This window comes from Anastrepha obliqua, chromosome 1, assembly GCF_027943255.1.
Source record: "Anastrepha obliqua isolate idAnaObli1 chromosome 1, idAnaObli1_1.0, whole genome shotgun sequence".
Taxonomy (NCBI): domain Eukaryota; kingdom Metazoa; phylum Arthropoda; class Insecta; order Diptera; family Tephritidae; genus Anastrepha; species Anastrepha obliqua.
The window spans coordinates 71,182,329-71,206,073 of record NC_072892.1 but is presented as its reverse complement, the minus strand read 5'-3'; the positions used below and the strand labels follow the sequence as shown (position 1 = coordinate 71,206,073).

At 37.4% G+C, this 23,745-nt stretch overlaps 4 protein-coding genes across 4 annotated transcripts in view; 2 read left to right on the top strand and 2 right to left on the bottom strand.

The window, feature by feature from the left end:
- The window catches only part of LOC129244733 (protein unc-79 homolog), a 62,827-nt gene extending 48,397 nt beyond the window's left edge, over positions 1-14,430 (top strand). The window contains exons 27-33 of the mRNA XM_054882536.1: positions 3,525-3,679; positions 3,751-4,463; positions 4,952-5,130; positions 5,201-5,744; positions 13,405-13,419; positions 13,767-13,886; positions 13,962-14,430. Of these exons, the coding sequence (XP_054738511.1) occupies positions 3,525-3,679; positions 3,751-4,463; positions 4,952-5,130; positions 5,201-5,744; positions 13,405-13,419; positions 13,767-13,886; positions 13,962-14,135 (1,900 nt within the window). The 3' untranslated portion in view covers positions 14,136-14,430. The remainder of the gene's footprint in view (positions 1-3,524; positions 3,680-3,750; positions 4,464-4,951; positions 5,131-5,200; positions 5,745-13,404; positions 13,420-13,766; positions 13,887-13,961) is intronic.
- Positions 14,153-15,897, bottom strand: LOC129244727 (uncharacterized). The gene is made up of 3 exons (XM_054882525.1): positions 15,656-15,897; positions 14,766-15,600; positions 14,153-14,706 (listed from the first exon to the last, which is right to left on the bottom strand). The coding sequence occupies exons 1-3, from the start codon at positions 15,802-15,804 to the stop codon at positions 14,470-14,472; spliced, it is 1,221 nt and encodes a 406-aa protein (XP_054738500.1). The 5' UTR covers positions 15,805-15,897; the 3' UTR covers positions 14,153-14,469.
- Positions 15,898-18,497: 2,600 nt separating this feature from the next.
- LOC129249890 (probable glutamine--tRNA ligase) lies at positions 18,498-21,219 on the top strand. Its single transcript, XM_054889563.1, has 2 exons — positions 18,498-19,964; positions 20,028-21,219. The coding sequence occupies exons 1-2, from the start codon at positions 18,640-18,642 to the stop codon at positions 21,058-21,060; spliced, it is 2,358 nt and encodes a 785-aa protein (XP_054745538.1). The 5' UTR covers positions 18,498-18,639; the 3' UTR covers positions 21,061-21,219.
- On the bottom strand, positions 21,147-21,864 carry LOC129249897 (peptidyl-prolyl cis-trans isomerase NIMA-interacting 4). The gene is made up of 2 exons (XM_054889565.1): positions 21,627-21,864; positions 21,147-21,569 (listed from the first exon to the last, which is right to left on the bottom strand). The coding sequence occupies exons 1-2, from the start codon at positions 21,715-21,717 to the stop codon at positions 21,259-21,261; spliced, it is 402 nt and encodes a 133-aa protein (XP_054745540.1). The 5' UTR covers positions 21,718-21,864; the 3' UTR covers positions 21,147-21,258.
- Positions 21,865-23,745: the final 1,881 nt, after the last annotated feature.

The following is a 23,745-nucleotide window of genomic DNA, read 5'->3' as shown; positions in this document are numbered from 1 at the left end:
TCTCTATCTCCTTCTTGCGAAAGGTTTAAAGTGCACATTTATTGCATTTTCAGTTTCTGAGAAGAAAATATGCAGTAATGATGACTGAGACGAACTTGTCTCGAGGGCGAAGATAAGTAAATATCAGGAGCGCAAACAGGATTTCTTTTTACGGAGCGAATGTTCTGAAAACATAAGAATAAAGCAAAGAAACATTTGTTTAATGAAAAATTAAATCCAAATCGAAAAAAATAAAGTAGCATGCAAATAAAAGCATACAATTTGTTTTCGTATTGACTGCTGCTTTCAACCAATTTTTCTAAAATTCTTTTCACAATGTAAGTCTATATAGATATAAAGATATGATGCCCCATTCGACCAGTTGGGCTGTCGTACTCTTTAAATGCACTCCCTCTCACTTGATTAACCCGCGGTCGGACAACTTTTTTAAAACCTTCGGCTGGGTCGCAAGGTTCCTTTTTAAAAGGTTATATCGATAAATCTATAGAAAATTTAACTTTAAGAAGTTACCTGGAAGCTCAAGTCGTTAGCTATAATAGAAATATGTTAAATTCACGTCCAATGTCGGAAAAGCCAGTCCGTCCAAACCCGGGTGCCCAACTGCAGGCTAAAACCAAATGATTTTCAAGGGCTTTTGTATCGAAATTACTTTTCTTATTTTTTTAGCCATAATTTAATTATGTTCTAAGAAACGTGAATGTAAAAAATTCCTCTTCTCTCGCTGGTAGTCAAAAATTAAAACAAGTGATAATTTTTGATTTACTGATTACAGGCGCAGAGGGAAATGTTAAAATTAAATGACGTTTTGATTATAAGCTATTACTTGTTTGATAATAATATGTATGACCCCCATTCTTTATAATTACTTAAATTAAATTTGGTATAGAGTCAAAAAATGTTTTAAGTTAGTTTAAAGAGATCGCTTGAATTGAGGCAATTTTATCCTCAAATTCTTTTATACTCGCAAATATTTTTCCTTTCATTCTTACAAACTTTTTGGGAGAATTTTCTAGTTATAGTTACTAAACTATATACTTATGTTCTTATATTATCGGCAATGTATCTTTTCGGCATAGTCTAATGGCTTTGAAATTTGTTTTTGGAATATCCAAAGGCTTAATTCACTCTTCACTTCCTCAAAACTACTTCTAAGTCATAACTATAAAATATACAATATGAATTGAACTGAATGAATTTTAATTTGGTATAGCATTATCGTCAAGACTCGAAGCGTTATTGGGATAAAGTGTTTGAAAGTATATTTTTATGTTTTAAAAATTTGAAAAATATAACCTCAAAATACCCCGACATGTCATTGAACAAAAACCGTATTCACCTCATACAGAGTGGCGCACGAATCGTGCTACAAAAACAAAACGTAATAACTTTTTTTCTAAACAATGTATTTAACTTTTTGTTTTTTTATTGTATAGATAATTCAATTTTATTTTATGTAACTAATTAGTTTTGAAAATAATAGAACGTAAATGACCTCCATGCTCATTCACGCATATGCGACACCTGATGAGAAAATTGTTCATTGCGCACTGAAGGGTTGAAGTCGGGATCGCCTCAATTATTGTTGTGATGGACTGCTTCAATTCAGTCAAATTACTTGGTTTTGCTTTATACACCTCTTGTTTGAGATAACCCCATAAAAAAAAATCTGGTGCAGTGAGGTCAGGTGACCTTGGGGGCCAGCGGAAAGTGGAATTTCTGGATATCAATTTATTTCTAAATTTTCGTTGGAGCTCCTCCATAACCGGTCTGGCTATATGTGCAGTTGCTCCATCTTGCTGGAACCAAATGCTGTTAAAAGGGATACGTCTTCGCCGCAGTTCTGGATAAAAAAACTCCTTCAACATGTTTAAATAACGGTCCCCATTTACAGTCGCTGTTACACCGTTTTCTTCGAAGAAGTATGGCCCGACAATGCACCTTGATGAAACTGCGCACCACACCCTTGACTCGTTCTGGGTGCAGTTCCATCTCATGGAGTATTTGCGGATTTGATTGACTCCATATACGGCAATTTTGCTTGTTTACATTGCCGTTTAGATCAAAATGGGCCTCATCAGACATAAACAAGCAATTTATGAAGTTGTTGTCTTCTTCGGCCATTTCAATAATTTTTTGGCAAAATTCCAGGCGAATAGGCAAATCCAGAGGGTTTAATTTGCTTGTGATTTGAACTTTGTACGGAAACAAGTTTAAGTCATCATGAACTATCCGCTGCAATGACCGTCTGCTAACTCCAATTTGCGCCGACAAGTTACGAGTCGAAACTCTTGGATTTGCCTGAATTGACGATGCTACAGCCGCGATTGTGGCTTCGACCCGAACATGGGGATCTCGATGGTACGGTCTGCGTGCGATGCTTCCAGATTCAGCAAACATGTTCACCAGCCTCATAATGGTCCATCTGCTCGGGGGAGTGCCGCCAAACTCTCGCCTAAATTCCCTTTGGACGGAAATGATGGACTGCAAGGCATGGTACCGCTGCACTATCCAAATCCTCTTTTCGGTATCCCAAGCCTCCATTTTTTGTAAATCTAAATACTAATCTGCAAAATAAAAAAAAAGCCGATTACTCACACAGAAAAAAAGTTATTACGTTTTGTTTTTGTAGCACGATTCGTGCGCCACCCTGTATAACACCGATTTCAGTCGATGAAAGGCATACAAGAAGTTTCACGCCAAAAACTTAATTCAATTCCAAACAATGCGTTTAAAAAATAGTTTGATGTTTGGATTAATAGTTTCAAAGGTGTTTATTTTAGGGGGTCACAAAATCGAAAATTTTTTTTCTTCACTCATCTTATAGTAAATCATTTCAAGAATGTTGTGTCAAAATTTTAAGTGGATCGGAGCAGAACTCTCAAAGTTATAGCCTTTGTAGGCACTCTACCTCGAATGCGGAGCATCGATAATTTTTCAGAGTCATTTTTTCAAACGCGTTTTTCCCGAAACGACTTCTTCAAAGTCGGTGCCAATCACAACTCCGAAACTATTCAACCGATTCTTTTCAAATTTGGCACACGTTTTCTAAATCAAAAATACCTCGCCATCCCCCCCCCCCCCCCCCCCCACTGTTTGTTTTTATTTTTTTTTTTTTAAGGTTGTTTTTCACTTACAAATTTTTCGCCAAAAATGCTCGTTTTACGTTTTTTTGCCACCAAAACTATAAAAATAAAAAAAAAAAAAATTTTAAGGGGGGGGGCAGCATTACGTCATACTTTAACTGAAAAATTCGACTTTTTTAGTTTCAGATGATTCTACGACGAATGCCGATTGGCACCGCAGAGCACCTCCCGAAAAACATATCTCCAAAAAAACTCTGTCATGGGCTTATTTGTCAATATTTTATTATTAATATTTTTTAAAAACTTATTGAAAAGATGTACAATAACATGCAACTGATTTTATTAAAGTATCTTAAGCCATATTTCTGTAAAAAATTCAAAAAAAAAGTGTTTTTTTTAGCGCTAAACCCTAAGTACTTATTAATTTTCTTTCTATCTCAGGATTTGTTTAACTTCAACACACTCTTGGCAAGGGGAGAATGGGCCAGCATTAGTTTGCAGCGCTCAGGCTGTGGCACTACAATTCATCCGCTGTGTGCTGCACCAATTGGCGCCCAATGGTATATTCCTGCAAGTCTTCCAAACGCAAGTCAAGAGTGAGTGTGATAGGAAAATTAACAAACTATATTAATATTTATTTTTACTACTCTCCTCGCTCTGCTCATAGTGAAAGTGCGGCATAACTCTTTCCGTAGTATTGCTCGCGCACTGCAGGACTTCCAGGAGCTCAACGCCACACATCCCATTTATATGGTATGTGAATCGTTGCAATCCAAGAAATCGCTGCCAATTGAGCAGCTGCCAGTGATCTTCCGCAACATGGCCGAGTATTTGCAATGTGTGCCGACGGAATTGACAACTGGCCCGGGCGTGTGGCAGCAGGCAATGCAAGCAATGGAATCGCTACTGCGGCAGGTTATTGTACTACTACCGAATCTGGACAATCCAGAGCACCTTCTCGGCATAATGGTGGCCACTTTAAAACTGAACATTGTGCCGAAGACGCTACTCGATCCCTACTCAAAAATAATGGGCTTTTGTGTACAAAACACGAATTTAGAGTACAACTCGTTGTACGAACTGTGCACACTGAATATGCGTACGTTTTCGAAGGACCGCGACAAGATGTTACTCTGCCGTCAACTGATTTTCGAATTTGTACAGGCTTTGAAATTTAAAACCAACATTCCTGATAATAATTTGCTGATGATAATTGGATTTGTGTTACACGATGCTGGTGGCGCGCTACCGCCAGGCACTATCGCTGGCCTGCCGGAGACCGCACCACCTCTGACCACCAACGCAGCAGATTGCATGCGACAGTACGTGAATGATGTAATCGACTTTCTGGCAGATTTCCATACGCTGAGTAAAATCAAAGTGAGTTTTAAGTTGGTAACATTTTAAAACAAATTTATATTCCTGTTTGGCACAGAAAAGCATGATTACTTAATATTGAAAGGACAGCATGAGGAGACTACTTTTGTAGAACTAGTCAACTAGAACAAGTCTAATTTTTTTTTTTAACAATGAGTTATAGAATCTTTATTTTACGTGTTAAAAGTTTGAAAGTTCCAGTCTTATAGATGAATTTCACGAGAATAATTTTTGTGGAACATTTTAACCCTTAGGTTATTTTTTGTGTGTAAATTTGGCTCGGTTGAAAAAGTCTAAAAATTCCATTTGAATAGGTGACTAAATCGACACAGAAAATTTTAGAAAGAGTTAACGAAAACACAAAAGACACCACATAAGCTCTTACTCGTAGTTGACAAAAGTACTGACCAATCAAAATAAAATCTTCTCCTATAAAAAAATGTAAGTTTGTTGTAGAGTATAATATAATTACAATATTGCATGTCCGCTAGAATTTCAAAAATGGTCACGTTCAAAATGGACTGGGCGAAGATACTCTGGGAGGCGTATTAAAGGGCGCAGTGGCGCAATATCTTGCATTAGAAATGTCGCGCGGCAACACACGCGACAATAAAAGCAGCTCGCGTTACCTACCCTGGCTCAACAATGCGCCTTCATCGCTGCAGCAGGGGTAAGTTATACACTACATCTTTATATGTACCTTTGTAAGTCGAATGCATGTATACCTTTACAATCTTAAGCCCAAAAGAGTTCACCGAATGTGTTGGCCACATGCGCCTACTCTCTTGGCTATTGCTCGGCTCGCTTACACACCTGGCGCTGACCCAGCGCCGCAATGAGCATCATACTGTGCCCATACCGCTACAACAGGTGCCACCAACTGTGCCGCCAGCCGCAGTGCATTACCAGCATCACCACCAACACCCGAGCGCCACAGCGCCAATCGCTATGCCTGTCTCACAAGAGTCATCTTGTCACATTGCCGATCATATACAAGTGATTTTCGCCGGGTTTGCTGAACAATCAAAAACGTCGGTACTGCACATGTCATCACTCTTTCATGCCTTCACCTTGTGCCAATTATGGACCGTTTATTTGGAGCACATCGCGCGCACGTCCAGTAATGCGGAGGGCAATACCATGGGTGTACTTTTTGAATTTTGGGCCAAAGTGACACCGTGTATATTGCAATTAGTTTCCCATGCGCGCCCACCAAAGGAGAGTGCAGGAGCCAATGTCGGTAGTGGAGGCATTGCTGATTTTACGCAGAACCCAAACGCAAAGGTAATTTGACACAATTTAATAAATTTGTATAGGAAAATTAATACTCTGTATAATATAATGCAGAAATGCCTGAAACTGGTGGTCAAGTGGGCCGCTGCTTGCGGGCTATCTGTGGAACCTCTCAATATGGGGCTCCTCCTTTTTCGAGGAGATATATGTAGATTTTTAGAGTTGAACATCTCTCAATCGGAACTATTCCAATAGTATTTCCTGACAAGATTAAGTACCACGACCTGCTGTCATATTAGATATTGTACCGTTAATGTCTTGCGGCCGCCGTAGCCGAATGGGTTGGTGCGTGACTACCATTTGGAATTCACAGAGAGAACGTAGGTTCGAATCTCGGTGAAACACCAAAATTAAGAAAAAACATTTTTCTAATTGCGGTCTCCCCTCGGCAAGCAATGGCAAACCTCCGTGTGTATCTCTGCCATGAAAACTCTCCTCATAAAAATATCTACCGTTCGGAGTCGGCTTGAAACTGTAGATCCCTCCATTTGTGGAACAACATCAAGACGCGTACGCGTACTCCCTTTTTTGGTGTATGGCTGAGCTCTTTTTCCTATTTGTGGTGTGCGTCTTGATGTTGTCCCACGAATGGAGGGACCTACAGTTTGAAGCCCTATATATAATCTCTTGCGGGGTACCTTCCCATACCACGCATATATTGGGTTTGTCTGCGTCAATTCTGGATAAGGACTAGGAGTTTAACCTGCTATCGATAACGTAATTGTGCCAGAATAGCTCGGGTCTAACGAGGCATTCAAAGCTCTTCAATGGTTAGCGATTGGATTTTAATATTGGTATTCCCACGATACGAGAGGAATGTCGCTAATAGCCTGTGTCTAGAAGTCTAGGAGATGGATCAGCTTCTAGGTAGTACCTATTAGTATTGCGCTTTTACATTATTAAGATATTGGTTAGTCGCCATTAGGAGACATCCTGTTGCTGTTTTGAGTCTGTACTTTGGCTTGTCTGTAGTTTCGCCCACTGCGTATCACTAGACCCAGGTGACCTGATGGGGATTGCATAGTTTAGAACCGACCGGCCGATTGCCTTAAATATCGCCATCAACGTTTCTGTTTGGACACCGGTTTTGAACATTAGTGGCTATTGCGTTTGTATCGCCGGAAGGGGAGACTTTACTATCGAATATTAGACCCAGTAGCCTCACGTTTAGTTTCAAATATTGGAGGTGGAGTCTTCTGCGAGGAACTCTCCATTAAGCGTAAATTTAGGCAGTCGACAGGCTGTTGACCAGCTCACATGCAGCAAAAAAGCGCTAGTTGGTGTTAGAGTTATATGGCTAAAGTCACAATTTGGCCCTTGTTAATAGTCCTTATAATTTTCTTTTTGGAAATTTTTTAAACAAAGTAAATATGAAATAATCAAGTTGTGGCTTTAGAATATTATATATGTATGCATACTTCATTGATCGAAATAGAATTTCTTGGTTTTTTCATTAGGAATGCCATCACGAAAATTTAAATATTTGACTATCGAACTGATATAGTTACCAGGGCTAATGAATTGGCTAGATAGCGCATCCGTAGCTAACTGAGCTTCCCTCGTGCGCAAGTAAGCCTCGAATCCGCTCTTTTATGGCATTTTCCATCACTTTGGCCAAAACTTCCGGCGATAGGTCCTCACATTCTTGACGGACACTGTCTTTAAGAGCTGCAAGAGTCTGAGGCTTATTGACATAAACCCGCGACTTCAAAAAGGCCCACAAAAAGAAGTCTGCAGCGGTCAAATAAGGCGATCTTGCTGTCCAATGCAAATCGCCAAAACGGGAGATTAGGCGCCCGGGAAATGCATCCTTCAGCATATCGGTTGTGGCACGTGCAGTGTGCCGTTGCACCGTCCTGTTGGAACCACATGTTTTCCAATCCCAATTCATCAAGTTGCGGCAAAAAGAACTCGTTGATCATTGCTCTGTAGCGCTCACCATTCACAGTAACCGTTTGGCCCGCGACGTCTTCGAAGAAAAAAGTGTCCGATGACTCCTCCAGCGAAAACAGCACACCATACAGTGACTTTGAGCGGGTGTAATGGCTCTTCGTGGGTTACAAGCGGATTTTCAGTGCCCCAGAAGCGTAAATTTTGCTTATTTACGTACCCGCTAAGATGGAAATGGGCCTCATCACTCATGATTATTTTTGATGAAAAATCATCTTCCTCTTGGTGGTGATTAAGGATGGCTTGAGCGTATGTTAGACGCGATTGGCGGTCAACAGCTAACAGCTGATGCACCGTCTGGACTTTGTACGGAAGCATCTTCAAATTTTATACCAAAATTCGCTGTAAAGACCGTCAACTGATACCCATTTGCGTGGCACGTCGTCTGGTCGATGTCGACGGCGCTTCCATGACATCCTCGGCTACAGCAGCAATATTCTCTGCAGAACGGCTACTCCGGGGTCTGCCACGCCTGGCAGCATCTCGTGTTGTGCCAGTCTCTTCGAGGCGAGCGGCTAAACGTCGCAGTGTTTCACCACTAGGCGTTGGACGGCGAGGAAAGCTGCGACGAAATTCACGTTGTGCCAAAGTCACCGACCGATTATTGGTCAAATAAATAGTCAGCAATATTCCACGTTCTGGAGCAGTGTAGCGTAACATTGTTTATAACCGTGTATTTCGCATGTGTTTACTACACAAATGTCAAAACAGAACTGACATTAGGGGCCAATCGCAAAATGTATAGCATTTTCTGATAGGAGGATTACTTTAGCGCCACCTGTTATTTCCATTTAAATTTAATAGATCACTTCTGGCCTTAAGCAACCTCATTATTTCATTTAGATGAATTCCGCCTACTATATACTCATATACGAGTATATGTATAACCTTCCTATATTCCAATCTAAGTTTCGATAAAGTCTACTAGTGTTTGACAGTGTCTGAATTTCCAATTCCCAACTTCTTTACCCTTATCAGCGTCTAGCAAAAGCTTTCTTTGTCTATACCAATCAGCACTATTTAAATTTCCCAAGGTCCATAGGGTAGAAGTTTTTCCTTATATACATACGAACAAAGCTTTTAAAACATAGCGTAAGTGCAAATCTAAGGAGAAAATAAGTCGACTATCTGCAGAGGTTTCTAACATAACCATATAGTTTGGAGTAAAGTGGCGTATCTTCTTAATAAAGTCCAACTGGAGCTTATCAACTTCCTGAAAACATGACGAACCCTATACTTGCGCCCCGTGTGCTTGTAAATGCTAAATAGCTTCATTTTGACTTCGGGCTTATAAGCTTTTTAGCTTTACATAAACTAAGAAGCATTCCATGTTGAAGACAAATTTCTTTTTTTTCCACATTTTTTTAAACGACATTCTTGCTAGATAACAAAATTCTGAACTAATTTTTTATGTTTTCCTCTATATGGAACCAGTTTTCCTCCTTGTCCACTTTACCTCTCTGAATATCTGTCACTCCAGCAGCATTCTCCGGATGTAAGTATGGGGAATGTTTATGCTGCTACAACAACAACAACAAGTGGAGATATCAAACATCTTTGTGTACTTCCTGAAATAGTTTCAAAACCTTCGGAAATTTATTTTGCAGTCCAATTGCCGCCAAATTGTAGATATTGTCTGCTGTTTTGTGAAGCCAGCCTGATACTCATTTATAATCTCATTATTTTCCTCGCAATCGTATAATCGATCAGTTTGCACGCCCATCAAAATTTACATGCGCAATTGATGAAAAATATACAGTGAAATTCCCCATTACGGACAGTCCTTATAACCGGACAGCTCCAATAACCGGACAAATTTTGGGCACACAGGTTTTTCATTCATTTTTTCATACAAATATCATCCTAATAAACGGACACTCTAATAACCGGACGCGGACAAAGTATTTCAAACCATTTTCATAAAAAAATTTCTCATAAACGGACAAAATTCAAAAATATCACAAGCAAGCTTTGTTGTTCATTATACAAATGAAATAGGTGATTCCCCTTTTAACATGTATGCACACATTCAAGCCCTGTGTTTTAAATTAAGAGTGGTTTTCCATTCAGTTTGTTAAGTCAGTTGCATGCGAATGGTTGCGTTCAAAGTCCGTAATAATATGGCGCCGAAAAAGAAGGTACTTTATAATAAAGAAAAAATGGAAATTATTAATGTTTTCGAAAAAGATAAATTATCAGTACGAGGAATTGCAAAAAGGTAAAGTATAGTGAGCCCAAAAATTTAATGGTAGGTACACGTTCCTTTTGCTTTGAAAGGTTCAATATTGGCAAAACACAAGCTGCTGAAATCAATAAAAATAAAGAAAAAATTCGTTCTAAATGGGAGTCTGGAGTTAATGTTCATCAAAAGCGAAGCTTTCTTAAAGAAGGCGGCTCTGATGTGTTTTAATTGGTTCGCTAAGGCTAGAAGTCAAAACATTCCGATTTCTGGTCCCATTTTGAAAGCAAAGGCAATGGAAATTGCAGGCAAACTGGGTGTACCTAATTTTAATGCTTCAGATGGATGGTTAAACAAATGGCGAATAAGGAATAATGTTGCTTTCAAATGCGTATCTGGTGAAGCTGCAGAGGTAAACCAGGATGGTGTCGAACAGTTTAGGACAAAATTGCCATCTCTGTTGACCGGTTTCAAGCCTCAAGACATTTACAACGCAGACGAAAGTGGGCTTTTTTTCGCGCCTTACCTGACAAAACCCTCGCTCTTAAATCCGAAAAATGCGTGGGCGGTACACTATCAAAGGAAAGACTCACAATTTTGTTCTGTGCTAACATGGCTGGAGATAAGGAGCTGCTTTTGGTTATAGGTAAAGCAGCCCGTCCTCGATCTTTTAAATATGTTCCAATCGCAAAACTTCCAGTGGACTGGAGGTCTAATAAAAAAGCATGGATGACTCGAGAAGTAATGAGTGAATGGCTGCAACAGTTCAATCGAAGAATGAATCGAAAAATTATCTTGTTCTTAGATAACGCGGCTTCTCGCCCAAAGGAATTAAACTTAACCAACATAAAAATTATTTTCTTGCCGCCAAATAATATACAACGGCAGTTAGCCAACCACTTGATCAAGGTATAATCCAAAATTTTAAAACTTTGTATAGAAGCTTAGTTTTAAAACACTTGCTATCTAAAATTGACAATACAAGCTCAGCCTTAGAGCTTTCAAAATCGATTGATGTACTAGAAGCTGTGTATTTCATCAAAGTATCTTGGGATAAAGTGGAAGCCATAACCGTCCGAAATTGCTTCCGTAAAGCAGGACTTTTGGAAACTTATGAGGATCTTCCAGATTTTGATTCTGAAGATGATATTCCACTGGCAATCTATACTAGGCTTCAGGAAGGACTAGACTTGATTTGGAAGGTTTTCTCCAAATGGATCAAAATGTTTTCACTGAGGACAACAATATAGAAATTCAATTTGACCAACAAGATGATACTGTGGACATAAGTGATTCAGACGATGAATTTTCAGAAGAAATAAGTGAGCCTATAACATCATATGATGAGGCTTTAAAACTTGTTGCGGGCTTGAAACAATTTGCAAAAAATTACTATGTAGATTTTCAGCACATTAAAAATATCGAGAGTCACTTTGAAAATGAACATTTTAAATTAAAGCAATCAATGCTTCAGCAGTCAAGCATTACCGAATTTTTTCAATCAAACTAGTATTGAAATGTAAAGACTTGTACAATGTACTTAATCGATATACCTATGTACATATATGTATTTATATGTATTACTAAAGTATGCAAATATTCTTTACTTCCAAAAATTTCTTAAATAAACTATGTAAAATACAATTTATATGTGTGGTATTTATAATATTTTGTGACTTCATCCCTTATAAGCGGACATCTCCCATAGCCGGACAAAAACACTGCGACGGCGAGTGTCCGGTTATAGGGAATTTCACTGTACCTCAATTATTCTGCACTGAACTATCTCCTATTTTTGGGAATGGGGCTATTTAATACTTTTAGAAAAGAATCATCTTTATAAAAGTTATCAAATACATTCGCCAATTTTTCGATAAAATCAACTGGAGCGTATTTATAAAACTCACTTGGAATTCTATTCTCGCCAGATGCTTTCTTTATTTTCACCCTAACTGTAATGCATTTGTCTAAATCCTCGTTGTTTGTTGTTGTTGTTTTTAACAGCATAGTTAGCCCTGTCTAGTGTATCGTATATCTAAATCCTCGTATTTATAAGCGCTGGCGCATATTGCATATCAACGGTATTTTGCTACAGATTCAGTAGTAGTTACTGAGGTATATGTGAAAAGCGTTTGCCGAGACTTGTATCTATATATATATATATAATTGGCGCGTACACCCTTTTTTGGGGGTTTGGCCGAGCTCCTCCTCCTATTTGTGGTGTGCGTCTTGATGTTGTTCTACAAATGGAGGGATCTACAGTTTCAAGCCGACTCCGAACGGCAAATATTTTTATGAGGAGCTTTTTCATGGCAGAAATACACTCGGAAGTTTGCCATTGCGTGCCGAGGGGCGATCGCTATTAGGAAAATGTTTTTCTTAATTTTTGGCGTTTCACCGAGATTCGAACCGACGTTCTCTCTATGAATTCCGAATGATAGTCACGCACCAACCCATTCGGCTACGGCGGCCGCCCACTTGTCACTTATCACTTCTGATCTCATTGGCAATACTCCTTAGCAAAATTTATTATTTTATCTAAATTTTCAAAATAGCTTACCTTTTCTTTACTTCAGGTATGTCTGTATGTTTGAAAATTTTATTCGCTCTTAAATATCTCTTCTTCTTCATAAGAGTATCACTAAACCTAATCAAAAAGTGGATTAATTAAGGAGCTGAGTGTTTTGGTTTTTCAATTTTCAGCCATTCAAAAGATTGTTTACCCATATCGCTTATGTACTTCAATACTGTCATAATAAAGAAAACCGTAATTTTGGGAAAAACGGCTTCAAAGTTTTCAATACTATGTCTTCCTCAGTAAAGAATAATATGCAAATATATATTTTCTTTCATGTAATGAGAAACATAAAAAAGCGTATGGTTATTTCTACATATTTCTCTAAAAAGTATTTTTTTGGATTATTCCTCTCTTATAGTAAAAGAGCTAAATTAAAAAAACTCATAACAATAGAAATAATATAAGTATTGTCGGCTCTCCCAAAAAGAAGCGCCCTATCTCCATTTTATAATAGAGCAGCATGCAAATATTGTATATAGTATATTATAAAGGCGATATTTAGAGATATATGGTCTAATTATTCCGGCCACCGTAGCCGAATGGTTGGTGCGTAACTACCATTCGGAATTCAGAAAGAACGTAGGTTCGAATCTCGGTGAAACATCAAAATGAAGAAAAACATTTATCTAAGAGCGGTCGCCTCTCGACAGGCAATGGCAAACCTCCGAGTGTATTTCTGTCATGAAAAAGCTCCTAGCTGCCGTTCAGAATCGGCTTGAAACTGTAGGTCCATTTGTCGAACAACAGCAAGACACAGGCCACAAGTAGGAGAAGCTAAGTATTTTAGCTTTTTATATGTAAACATTAAATCTAAATATATAAATTTTTGTTTGTTTATAATTTAATATATTTTGTATCCACTAATAACATATTTTTATAATCATCTAAATCATATATGTACATATGTTTGTACTTTTGTATTCATTTCTTTGTTTACCATACAGACCCCAAATGCAAAGGTGAGTTAACCCGATTAACTGTTTCTTTTGTTTCTTTCACATTATACTCATGTATATTTTAGTTTAACATTCCATTTCCTTATTTATTGTCTTTTTTTGTCTATAATTTATTTAACACTAATAAAATAGTATTACTTTCAATAAATATTTATATAATTATTACAAAAAAAAATGTTTTTAATGCGTACTCTTAATTTTACCTGTACTTTTTTATTTTATTTTATTTATTCTTAATTTTTTATATTTTATTATACTTAATTTTATTTTATTTTACATTTTTATTTTAAATTTTCTTTCCATGCTTACTTTTCAATTCATGCGTGTTAAATTAAACAATTTTCTTTCAGCTATCCGAAATGGTGAATCTTCACTTTCTTAGCCTACTCGAAGCACTGAAGGAGACAAACTCCACCATATTAGGAAAACTATTGCCACTCTGGAGTCCTGTATTGTCATCGCAAACACAGGTACCATATAAAAATCGGTTTCACCTCAGATATGCTTTTCTTATTACAAACATTAATTATACTATCTATCAACAGCTATCCGACACTCTGCATGTGCGTTTGCAAAACGTACGTGACTATGCACCCGACTACGTGGAGCAACAGACACATCCATCGGATGCATTACTAAAATGGTTGCAGCGGCTGCAATTCAAAATGGGTCAAATAGAACTGCAAGCATCCACAGCAACACAATTCTATTCAATTTAAAATATATATGCGTTGCCTGTTGTTATATTAGGAATTCTACAAGTTTGTGTACTTTATTGAGAGACGAAAGCATAGTTTTCAACATTATAGCCACCTATGAGTGGGTGCTTAAAAGGGAAGCTTTAAATTTTTAACGATGACTTAATCGAATTCAAGTACTTACATTTTACACGTCTTATATGCTGAGGGTCGCTACACATACATACATAGTTTTACGTTTAACCAGCATAAATATGTATTATATATATGTTGTTGACAAAAGATCGCCTAATAAATGAACTTTCAAATAATAAAATTGCAATTATTTCATATAGGGACATGAGAATTAAAGAAATTAATTGTAGACGGTATACGTAACACCCCCGCCAGTTTTTTCTTCGTCTAGTGGATCATACACCTCATCATCCTCATTGAACTTCTGTTCGCCTTCGATATGCACTGCTGTTGTACGGTATGCAGTGAAGGCAGCTTTTGTTTTCAGCTCTTCCTCTGTAGGCAGTTTCAAGTTGCGTTGCTCCAGTCGCACTAATCGTGCCGCCAAACGCTCCTCTGCTTGTTTTTCTTGCAATTCCTAAAAATATTTACATATGTTATTTTTAGATTCTGCATCTCAAGGATTTACGCATTTACTTTCATTTTGGCCAAATAAGTGGCTTGCAAGTCTACTGAATCAATTAATGTCAACATTTTGGTGCCACAATGCTGTATAAGAGGTGGCGTTGCAGCAGTAACTTCCCAATGTTTACCCTTTTTGCGCGATCGTTCCTTTACCGGATTGTGTACATCGGACACTGTTGTTTTGTAGGGCTTGAATTTCTCACGTTGTGGTGCCACTTGCAACTCTGTTTTAGTAACTAGATATCGTACATGTTGTTCCACTTCTTGTAGGGAGGGTGTGCTACAACGAATGTCCCCACTCACTGAGCTTGTTTTCGATGAGGGTGAATTTTCGGTAATATGCTGTAATTTGGGCTTCAGATTCAGGAGCTTTTCACCGACATTAATTTCTACAATTTGCGCATCTATTACCTCACTTGAATCACCAGCGGTCGCTTTTTCTTTTATTTCTATAGATTCAGATAGTTCAGTATCATTTACTTGAGACTTTATTTTAAAAGTTTCAATCTCAGCTAAATCAGCTTCTGTAATTAGCTTCGGTTCAGGTGGTAGAACTGTGGTACGTCGCTCATGCATTGTGCGCTGTGCTATCACACGCAAGGGGTCTAATTCTGCCTCATCATCACTATCTAGCACATCTTCTGTTGGATCTTCCCCGTTGTCACTATTCAAACGGCCGTTCCATTCCAGACGATTAAGCACCTCTTGACCCCTAGAAGCTATATTCAACTCGGAAAACAATTGGGCTGCTTCATCGATATTCGTTCGTCGATCTAGCTCAGCGATCACTCTATCGTAGAAATGTTGTATACGTTTCCCTTTATCCGGCAGTCGCTTTAAGTTTTCCCTATATAAATTCGGAGTCAACATAAATTTCCGATTAGTTATTTTAGTTAACTTACTTATTAGCCAGAAGCTTATTCTGACGTTCTTTAAGATCCAACAACTCCAAGCGGGAAAGTTTTGTTAAATCTTTCACTGCATTATCTTGTTTGATAGTTGGCGCAACTGCTGGTATTCTATTCAAAGGTGGACGAGGAAGTGAAGTCATTGTAAATAAATAATGGTTTATTTTTTTATATTTGAGATAAAAACTAAGAAAACTTAATTAATTCAGTAAATGATAAAACTGAAACTTCAAATGTTTTTTTTTGTTCTTGTGTTTTGTTTTCTATATAAACATATGTTTATGTGAAGTAGAAAAGGATGATGCCCAATCGTGATGTGTTTTTAATTCTCAATGAAAGCAATAATACTGCGTGATGTAGACAAACTAAAGGCGGCATTTTCTGAAAACCGCACCCGCGATTTTGACGTCATGAACTATAATAATACAAAAAAAAATAAACAAAACACACAAAATGAAGATAAAATATTTTTTAGTAAATATTCAGAATGTCTTGCTAATGTTGAAATTTGAAGCTTTAAACAAACTGATGAAAATGTAGTACAGCGTGTTAAATTGTGAAAGCACAAATGAATATAAGCCCCCGAAATGGAGTATTTTGAGTTTTTATGCAGATGTCGCTCAGTGATGGTAAATGTAGGGAAAATTCCTTACATGTAGGGATTTTTGTCGAAAACTGTGGGTGTATGGAAAAGGAGGACAGATTTTTTTAAATTCTGTAAATGTAGGGAATTTCAAGAAGGACAGAAAAAATTTTAAAATAGCGAGAAAAATTAAAAAAGTTCATTTAAAATAAAAATATGCAGTAAGATTTCATGCCAGACTTTTTTTCCTTATGGCAGTATACTTTTAAAAGAGTTAATATGGCAACATTGCCATTTTTTCTTCGTTAACGCGAACGCGATTTTTTCTTCGCGCGAAAATTGTTAGTTGTCCGCGCGTTTTTTTGGTGGTTTTCACTTCTGAAGTAAGTTTGCAATTATTTTAGTTTTAGCTTTTTTTTCAAAAGCTCGCCGAAACAAAAATGCACCAAAAAAATATGAACGCAATAAAAAAAACACCTAAAATAAACAGTTTTTTCAAGAAAAAGCCGAGCATAATGTCGCGCTGCAAGTGGTGGACCATTTAATCCCACTCTTAAAAGAAATCGTGCCGGATTCTGAAAAAATAAAAACTCTGTCTTGTTTTAAGCAGAACTGAATCTAATGAAAAAGTCTAATTTTTAGTCTAATTTTTAGACTTTTTGCTGAATTTTTCCTTATATATGTGTTTATAATATAATATTGTAAATATGTGTATATTTGGAATACAATTTTTGTTGTACAGTGCCAAGTCCAAAACTTAAGCAAATAATTCAATTTGCAACTTGCAACGTTGCAACTTGCAAGTGTCGCATTATACTGTCAGAACACAGGAGAAAAAATTTAGGGAATTTTATAGGGAAAATTTTTTGTAAGCTTAGGGAAAAGGAAGGAATTTTTTTGGGCTGTGTAGGGATTTTTCCAAAAATCATTTACCATCATTGATGTCGCTTAATCTTCCTTTTCACAAATAGTAATTTCCCTTCCTTTTGTTTGTATATTCTCGAGATATGACGCCACAGCGCATTCGGAAGACTCGATTTTGTATTCAATCATTCTTGATAATATTCGACATGAAATAATTTAAGAAACAAAAGTCAAATATATATTTAAGTGATGGCAAGATATATATGTGTTAACAAATTACTTTGTAAAATTAAAAACGTAATAAACATATACTTATAATACGTTCACATATAAGGAGATGATCTACTTTTTCGTGCTTAATAATCCGTTCACATATGCATTAATCACCTATAAATCCACCAAATTAATCTACCCGTTCACATATGGCAGATTACCTGCAAAATTGACCTTCAGCTGTCAATACTGCTTTGAGAGGTCTTCCTTCAGAAAAATTATTTTGGTGGAATATTTCGGTGTTTTTGGTTTCTTTAATTATTATTAACGATATGAAGACAATACAAGGAGAAAGAATAGCTAATACTTATATGTGAACGTATTATAACTCCCAATCCGTAATTGAAAAGCGAGATTATCCGTACAAATTTTCTCACCAGAAATCTGAGATTATAAAATAATAATACGTTTCGCGCTACTTTTCAAAAATCCGTATTTGAAAAGCGGGTTTTTCCATACAACATTTCTCTCCCAAAATATGTGATTATAATAATAACGATACTTATTGACACACAACCCTGTGTCTTCTATGTTATCGATAATTATTATTAGGAATGTAAGGAGAAACATCAAAATAAAAATTAAATTAAATGGATGCCGGCAAAGAAAACAGGTCTGTAAATATAATTGTAAGAAAATTTTTATTAAATATTATTAATTACGGATTCATTTCACAGAAAAAAGCTTGTGCCCATAAACATTTTGTCCTCTTATTACTTACTATAAAATGTAATCTCGAATTTCGAATACTGCCATCATTTTTTGCAACCTCAGTAAACGTTGCATACGGAATTCCTCCAACTATTTATTATTAGCCGCAATTAAATTAACTACTCATTTTCCTTGTGTTTTCTTCATTTCGTTAATAACAATTAAACAACCCAAATAATCCACCAAAGCAATTTCTATGTAGAAAAACCTTTCAAAACACCACTGGTAGCTGATTGTCATTTTGTAGATACGGGTAGATTAACTTTGTGGATTTATTGGAGGTTACTGCATATGTGAACGTACTTTTAGCACTCTTAAACAATTTTTCTACAGGCAACCCTACGTTGTATTGCATCAGCTGTTACAGCAATTTTGACGTTTGCCACATTGCCTTTTCCACTCACCGGAGGGCATAGACTCTTAGCGAAGTGAAAGTTTCATCACCTTTTTTTTAAATACTTACAACTTAACAATAAAAAAACCAGTTAATATTATCTGTATCTTAATCAAATAAATATTCCGTATATTTTACCCTAAGCAGTGGAAAATGACGAATCAGGAACTGCTCTTTCAATTCCAGTCGCTCGGAATGAGCGAACAAAAGGCTAAAGAGACCCTAAAGAACGCAAATGTTACAAAAAATTTACAACTGGCACTGACTGAAGTTAAAGGGGTACCACTTCACGAAGGTGTGGGTATGCTGGTTTATCATATGGCCAGTAAAATCAAACCACAAATAGCCCAACATCTACCACTACTCACCCGCTATATAGCGGAACGCAAGTTAGACACCACGTTGCGAGTGGATGCGGCTATCGAGTATTTGTTGAAAAATGTTCAAAAGATAGGAGTAGCAATCAACATACAGGAATTCGAAGAAGCATGTGGGGTCGGTGTCGTCGTCACTCCAGAAGAGATCGAACGTGCTGTGCAAGAGCAAGTGCAGTTGCATAAAGCTGCGCTGCTGGAACAGCGCTATCATTTCAATTCATTCAAAATTATGCAAGAAGTGCGTGCGCAACTCAAATGGGCAGACGCTAAGTCGGTAAAATCAGCGATAGATGTAGAAATATTCGATTTGCTCGGCCCAAAGACTGACGAGGATTTAAAACCACCACCGAAGGCAGAAAAAAAGAAAGAAAAACCAAAGGTGAATGCATCCGAAAAATTTAGTACGAACAACAGTAATGGGAATGAATCAAATATAGCTACGGATAATAACGATGGCGCAAGCACCATAGCGGAGCTCATGAAAACGAAAGTGCACTTCCACACCCCTGGTGAGAATTACAAAACTGATGGTTATGTGGTAACGGAACATACGGAAAGGCTACTCAAGGAACATCTAAAACAAACGGGCGGTAGAGTGCAAACACGTTTCCCACCTGAACCAAACGGCATTCTACATATTGGTCACGCAAAAGCAATTAACATAAACTTTGGTTATGCTGCTTCAAAGGGCGGAGTTTGCTATCTCCGCTATGACGATACAAACCCTGAGAAAGAAGAAGAGAAATTCTTTGTCGGCATACGCGACATGGTCGAATGGTTGGGCTATAAGCCATACAAAGTGACGCACTCCTCGGACAATTTCCAGCAATTATACGAGTGGGCGGTAGTGCTGATACGCAAAGGCTTGGCATACGTTTGCCACCAGAGTGCAGATGAAATGAAGGGATTCAACCCAAAACCAAGCCCCTGGCGCGAGCGTCCAATCGAAGAGTCTTTACAACTCTTTGACGATATGAAAAATGGTAAAATTGATGAAGGTGCAGCAACGCTTCGTTTAAAGCTAACATTAGAAGAGGGCAAAGTAGATCCAGTTGCTTATCGCATTAAATTTATACCGCATCATCGCACCGGAAACAACTGGTGAGTTTAAACTCTTACTAGCATTTATAAACTTACACTAAGCATACGATTTTTGTTCCATAGGTGCATTTATCCTACGTACGATTATACTCACTGTCTCTGTGACTCTATCGAGAATATTACTCATTCACTTTGTACCAAAGAGTTTCAGTCACGACGTTCTTCCTATTATTGGCTCTGTAATGCTCTGGAAATCTACTGTCCCGTCCAATGGGAATACGGTCGCCTAAACATGAACTATGCACTTGTCTCTAAACGTAAAATTAATAAACTTATAACTGAGCGTATTGTCTCCGACTGGGATGATCCACGCCTGTTCACATTAACCGCGTTACGTCGCCGAGGTTTTCCTGCGGAAGCCATAAATAACTTTTGCGCACAAATGGGCGTCACAGGTGCTCAGATTTCGGTTGATCCTAGTATGCTCGAGGCAGCAGTACGCGATGTTCTTAACGTAAGCGCACCACGGCGGCTGGTAGTTCTGGAACCACTTAAAATAACACTCAACAACTTCCCACATGACAAACCCATCGTAATAGAAGTGCCTAACTTCCCACAAAATCCGGATTTAGGCAGTCACCAGATTGTATTGGATCGTATAATTTACATTGAAAAAAGTGATTTTAAGTTAGAACCTGAAAAAGGTTACCGACGCCTCGCTTTAGACCAAACTGTTGGTTTGCGGCACGCTGGCTTGGTCATATCTGTGAAAGAGGTGAAACGAAATCCACAAACTGGTGAGGTATTTGAACTTATCTGTGAATGTACACCCGCAGAACAAGCAGAAAAACCGAAAGCCTTTATACAATGGGTTTCCCAGCCCATCAAACTGGAAGTAAGACTTTACGAACGATTATTCAAGCACAAAAACCCAGAAGACACCAATGAAGTTCCCGGTGGTTTCCTCTCTGACATCAATGAAGATTCTTTGGTGGTATTAGAAGCGTGTGCTGATCACGTACTGTCCAATGTTAAGGTGTATGAAAAGTTCCAGTTCGAAAGAATTGGCTTCTTCTCAGTCGATCCGGACACGACTACAGATCATATTGTCTTCAATCGTACGGTAGGATTGAAAGAAGACGCTGGCAAGAAGTGAAAAGTATATTTACCTCAAGCTTCTATTAAAAGACGGAAGGTCAACACAAGCACTGTTAACATTTTTATCTAAAATCATAATCTGGCTTAAAGCATATTTATAAAATCCTGTAAATTTATTAAATTGAGTTTATTTAATACAATACCGATCAAACGTCTACTGAAGCTTTTTTTAATTCTACAACAAGGAAATGCATATCTATTTCTTCCCTTCCACCATTATAATGTGATAGCCAAACTTAGTCTTTATGGGTGGATCTGTGTACACTGGATTGGTTACATTCGAAACAGGCAAAGCGAAGGCGGCATCTTGGAAGGGTCCTACCATAGCACCACGAATTTGCCAACCTAAGTCACCACCCTGACGGGCCTTATCTTCACTGTACGCGGCTGCTACCTCGGGGAATTTTTGGCCTGCTTTCAACTTCTCCAAAGCCTCTAGTATCTTGCCTTGCTTTTCGCAAAGTATGTGTCTTACTTTTACAGCATTTCCACCTTTCTTTTCCTTACCTGCCGAAAGAAGAAAATTTAATTGAACTCAACGAAAATCCGGAAACAATTTCCCACCTTTTTCTTCACTTGCTGCACCACCTCCTTTTTTACTACCCACTGCTTTGTTATCTCTGCTACCGCCTTTTGTATCCTTCTTTGGAGGCATTTTGAAAATTGTTTGTTGTGCACAGACTATCTACTGCATGAAAATAAATTTATTAATTTTAGGTTACACTTCATTTCCGACAGCTGGCTTCAAGGGATACCAAGTTTAGCCAAAAGCCCGATTTGAAGAGTATACAATATGTCCTACGATTACTCGCTTGTAACAAATAATTATAACTCTATGTAGGAAGATACTAGTTATCATAGCAAGGAGCACAGATCATCTTTTTGTTGTCTATGATACGTTCAAATAAGCATTAATCATCTATAAATCCACCAAATTAATCTACCCGTTCACATATGACAGATTACCTGCAAAATTGACAATCAGCTGTCAATACTGCCTTTTTTGGTGGAATATTTCGGTGTTTCTGATTTCTTTAATTATTATTAACGATATGAAGAAAATACAAGGAGAAGGAGTAGCTAATTTAATTGCGCAATTGACTGCTAATAATAAACAGTTGGAGGAAATCCGTATGCGACGTTTACTGAGATTTCAAAAATTATGGGAGCAATGCGCATGGGATATTCTATATTACATTTTGTAGTAAGTAATAAAAGGACAAAACGTATATGGACACACGCTTTTTTCTGTGAAATGAGTCCATAATGAATAATATTTAACAAAAATTTGATTACAATTATGTTTACAGGCTTGTTTTCTTTGCCGGCATCCATTTCATTTAAGTTTTATTTTGATGTTTCTCCTTACGTTCGTAATAAAAATTATCGATAACACAGGGTTGTATGTCAAAAAGTATAGTTATTATCTAGGAATATTTTATAATCTCAGATTTTGGGAGAAATCGCGCTTTTTAATTACGGATTTTGATTTTGAAAAAGTGGATCATATACTTACTATATATGTGAACGTACTATTCGATTACTATATGGAAATCATTCATAAACATCTCAAATAACAAAAATTATTTAAATTTTCGGTCTCTATTTTATGGTCTGTGTGCTAAAGGAAATATATTGTCATGTTATACGTAAATAGATGGCGGCGTGAATCGAGACTGCTATTATTAGTGAATTAGTAGATTAGTAAACAGCTCATTGGTTTATTTGATTGTTTAGTCAGAAAAAGATTGACCGCAGGCAAGAAATACGCGTATTAGCTGACATGATATTAAAAAAAATACTTATTTTAAAAAAATCTTAATTTGCTATTTCAAATATTAAAGCCTTTAATGTAATTTCGACCTGGTAATGAAGCGTTTTCTATAGAGGTTTTTGATTCAGTTGAAGGGAATTCAACAAAGTTTTACGAGCACCAGACAGACGGACATAATAATGTATATAATTCTGGATGATTTGGAAAAAATTCAAATATATACGTCATATTAAAAAGCTACCTAACATTCTTAGCTTCTAATCACCAACAAATTCTTATCGACTGCTGCTAAATTTATATAATCCAGTCCCTTACTGTTAACTTTTGGTGAAAAATGTGTCTGTGGTGATTAGTCTTCGCGAAACGAGTACCCCTCAAAATTCCATACGTGCCTGTCATTGAGACTTCTCTATACATTAACGATCTCTGTATACAGCAATCTTCAACCCAGCAACGCTTAAATGTTATAATTTATAGCACTTATAAAAATTTTGTTTTATCGTAAAATTTATAAGTACCGCTGGCAATGCTACAAGGAAGCCAGGCTCCATTCAAAACTCGATTGTATTGACTTTTCAATTTTATTTGAGTAGTATTTCTTCATTTTCCTCTTCTTCTTCTTAATTGGCGCGATAACCGTTTACGCGATTTTGGTCGAATTTAACAACGTTGTTTCTTTATCGTGTTAATCAGCGCCAATTGGACACACCTAGTGAAGCCAAGTCCTTCTCCACCTTATCTTTTCAACGTAGAGGAGGTCCTCTGCTACCACCAGCTGGTAGGGAAACCGAAAACTGAAGCAGATCATCAGATACTCGGAATATACACCTCCGCCCACCCTGCCCTCGAGCTTTGAGACATGGATATACATGGATGAACTCGCCCTGTCTTACCACGTCCGGTTTCCAC

What these genes read in the sequence shown, in the direction of transcription:
- LOC129244727 (XM_054882525.1), bottom strand. Translation starts at nt 15,804, where the DNA reads ATGACTTCACTTCCTCGTCCACCTTTGAATAGAATACCAGCAGTTGCG. An exon ending in AATAAGCTTCTGGCTAATAA is followed by an intron (nt 15,601 to 15,655) that starts GTAAGTTAACTA and finishes GAATTTATATAG; the next exon opens with GGAAAACTTAAAGCGACTGC. An exon ending in CTTATTTGGCCAAAATGAAA is followed by an intron (nt 14,707 to 14,765) that starts GTAAATGCGTAA and finishes AAATATTTTTAG; the next exon opens with GAATTGCAAGAAAAACAAGC.
- LOC129249890 (XM_054889563.1), top strand. Translation starts at nt 18,640, where the DNA reads ATGACGAATCAGGAACTGCTCTTTCAATTCCAGTCGCTCGGAATGAGC. An exon ending in CATCGCACCGGAAACAACTG is followed by an intron (nt 19,965 to 20,027) that starts GTGAGTTTAAAC and finishes TTTGTTCCATAG; the next exon opens with GTGCATTTATCCTACGTACG.
- LOC129249897 (XM_054889565.1), bottom strand. Translation starts at nt 21,717, where the DNA reads ATGCCTCCAAAGAAGGATACAAAAGGCGGTAGCAGAGATAACAAAGCA. An exon ending in TGCAGCAAGTGAAGAAAAAG is followed by an intron (nt 21,570 to 21,626) that starts GTGGGAAATTGT and finishes TTCTTTCGGCAG; the next exon opens with GTAAGGAAAAGAAAGGTGGA.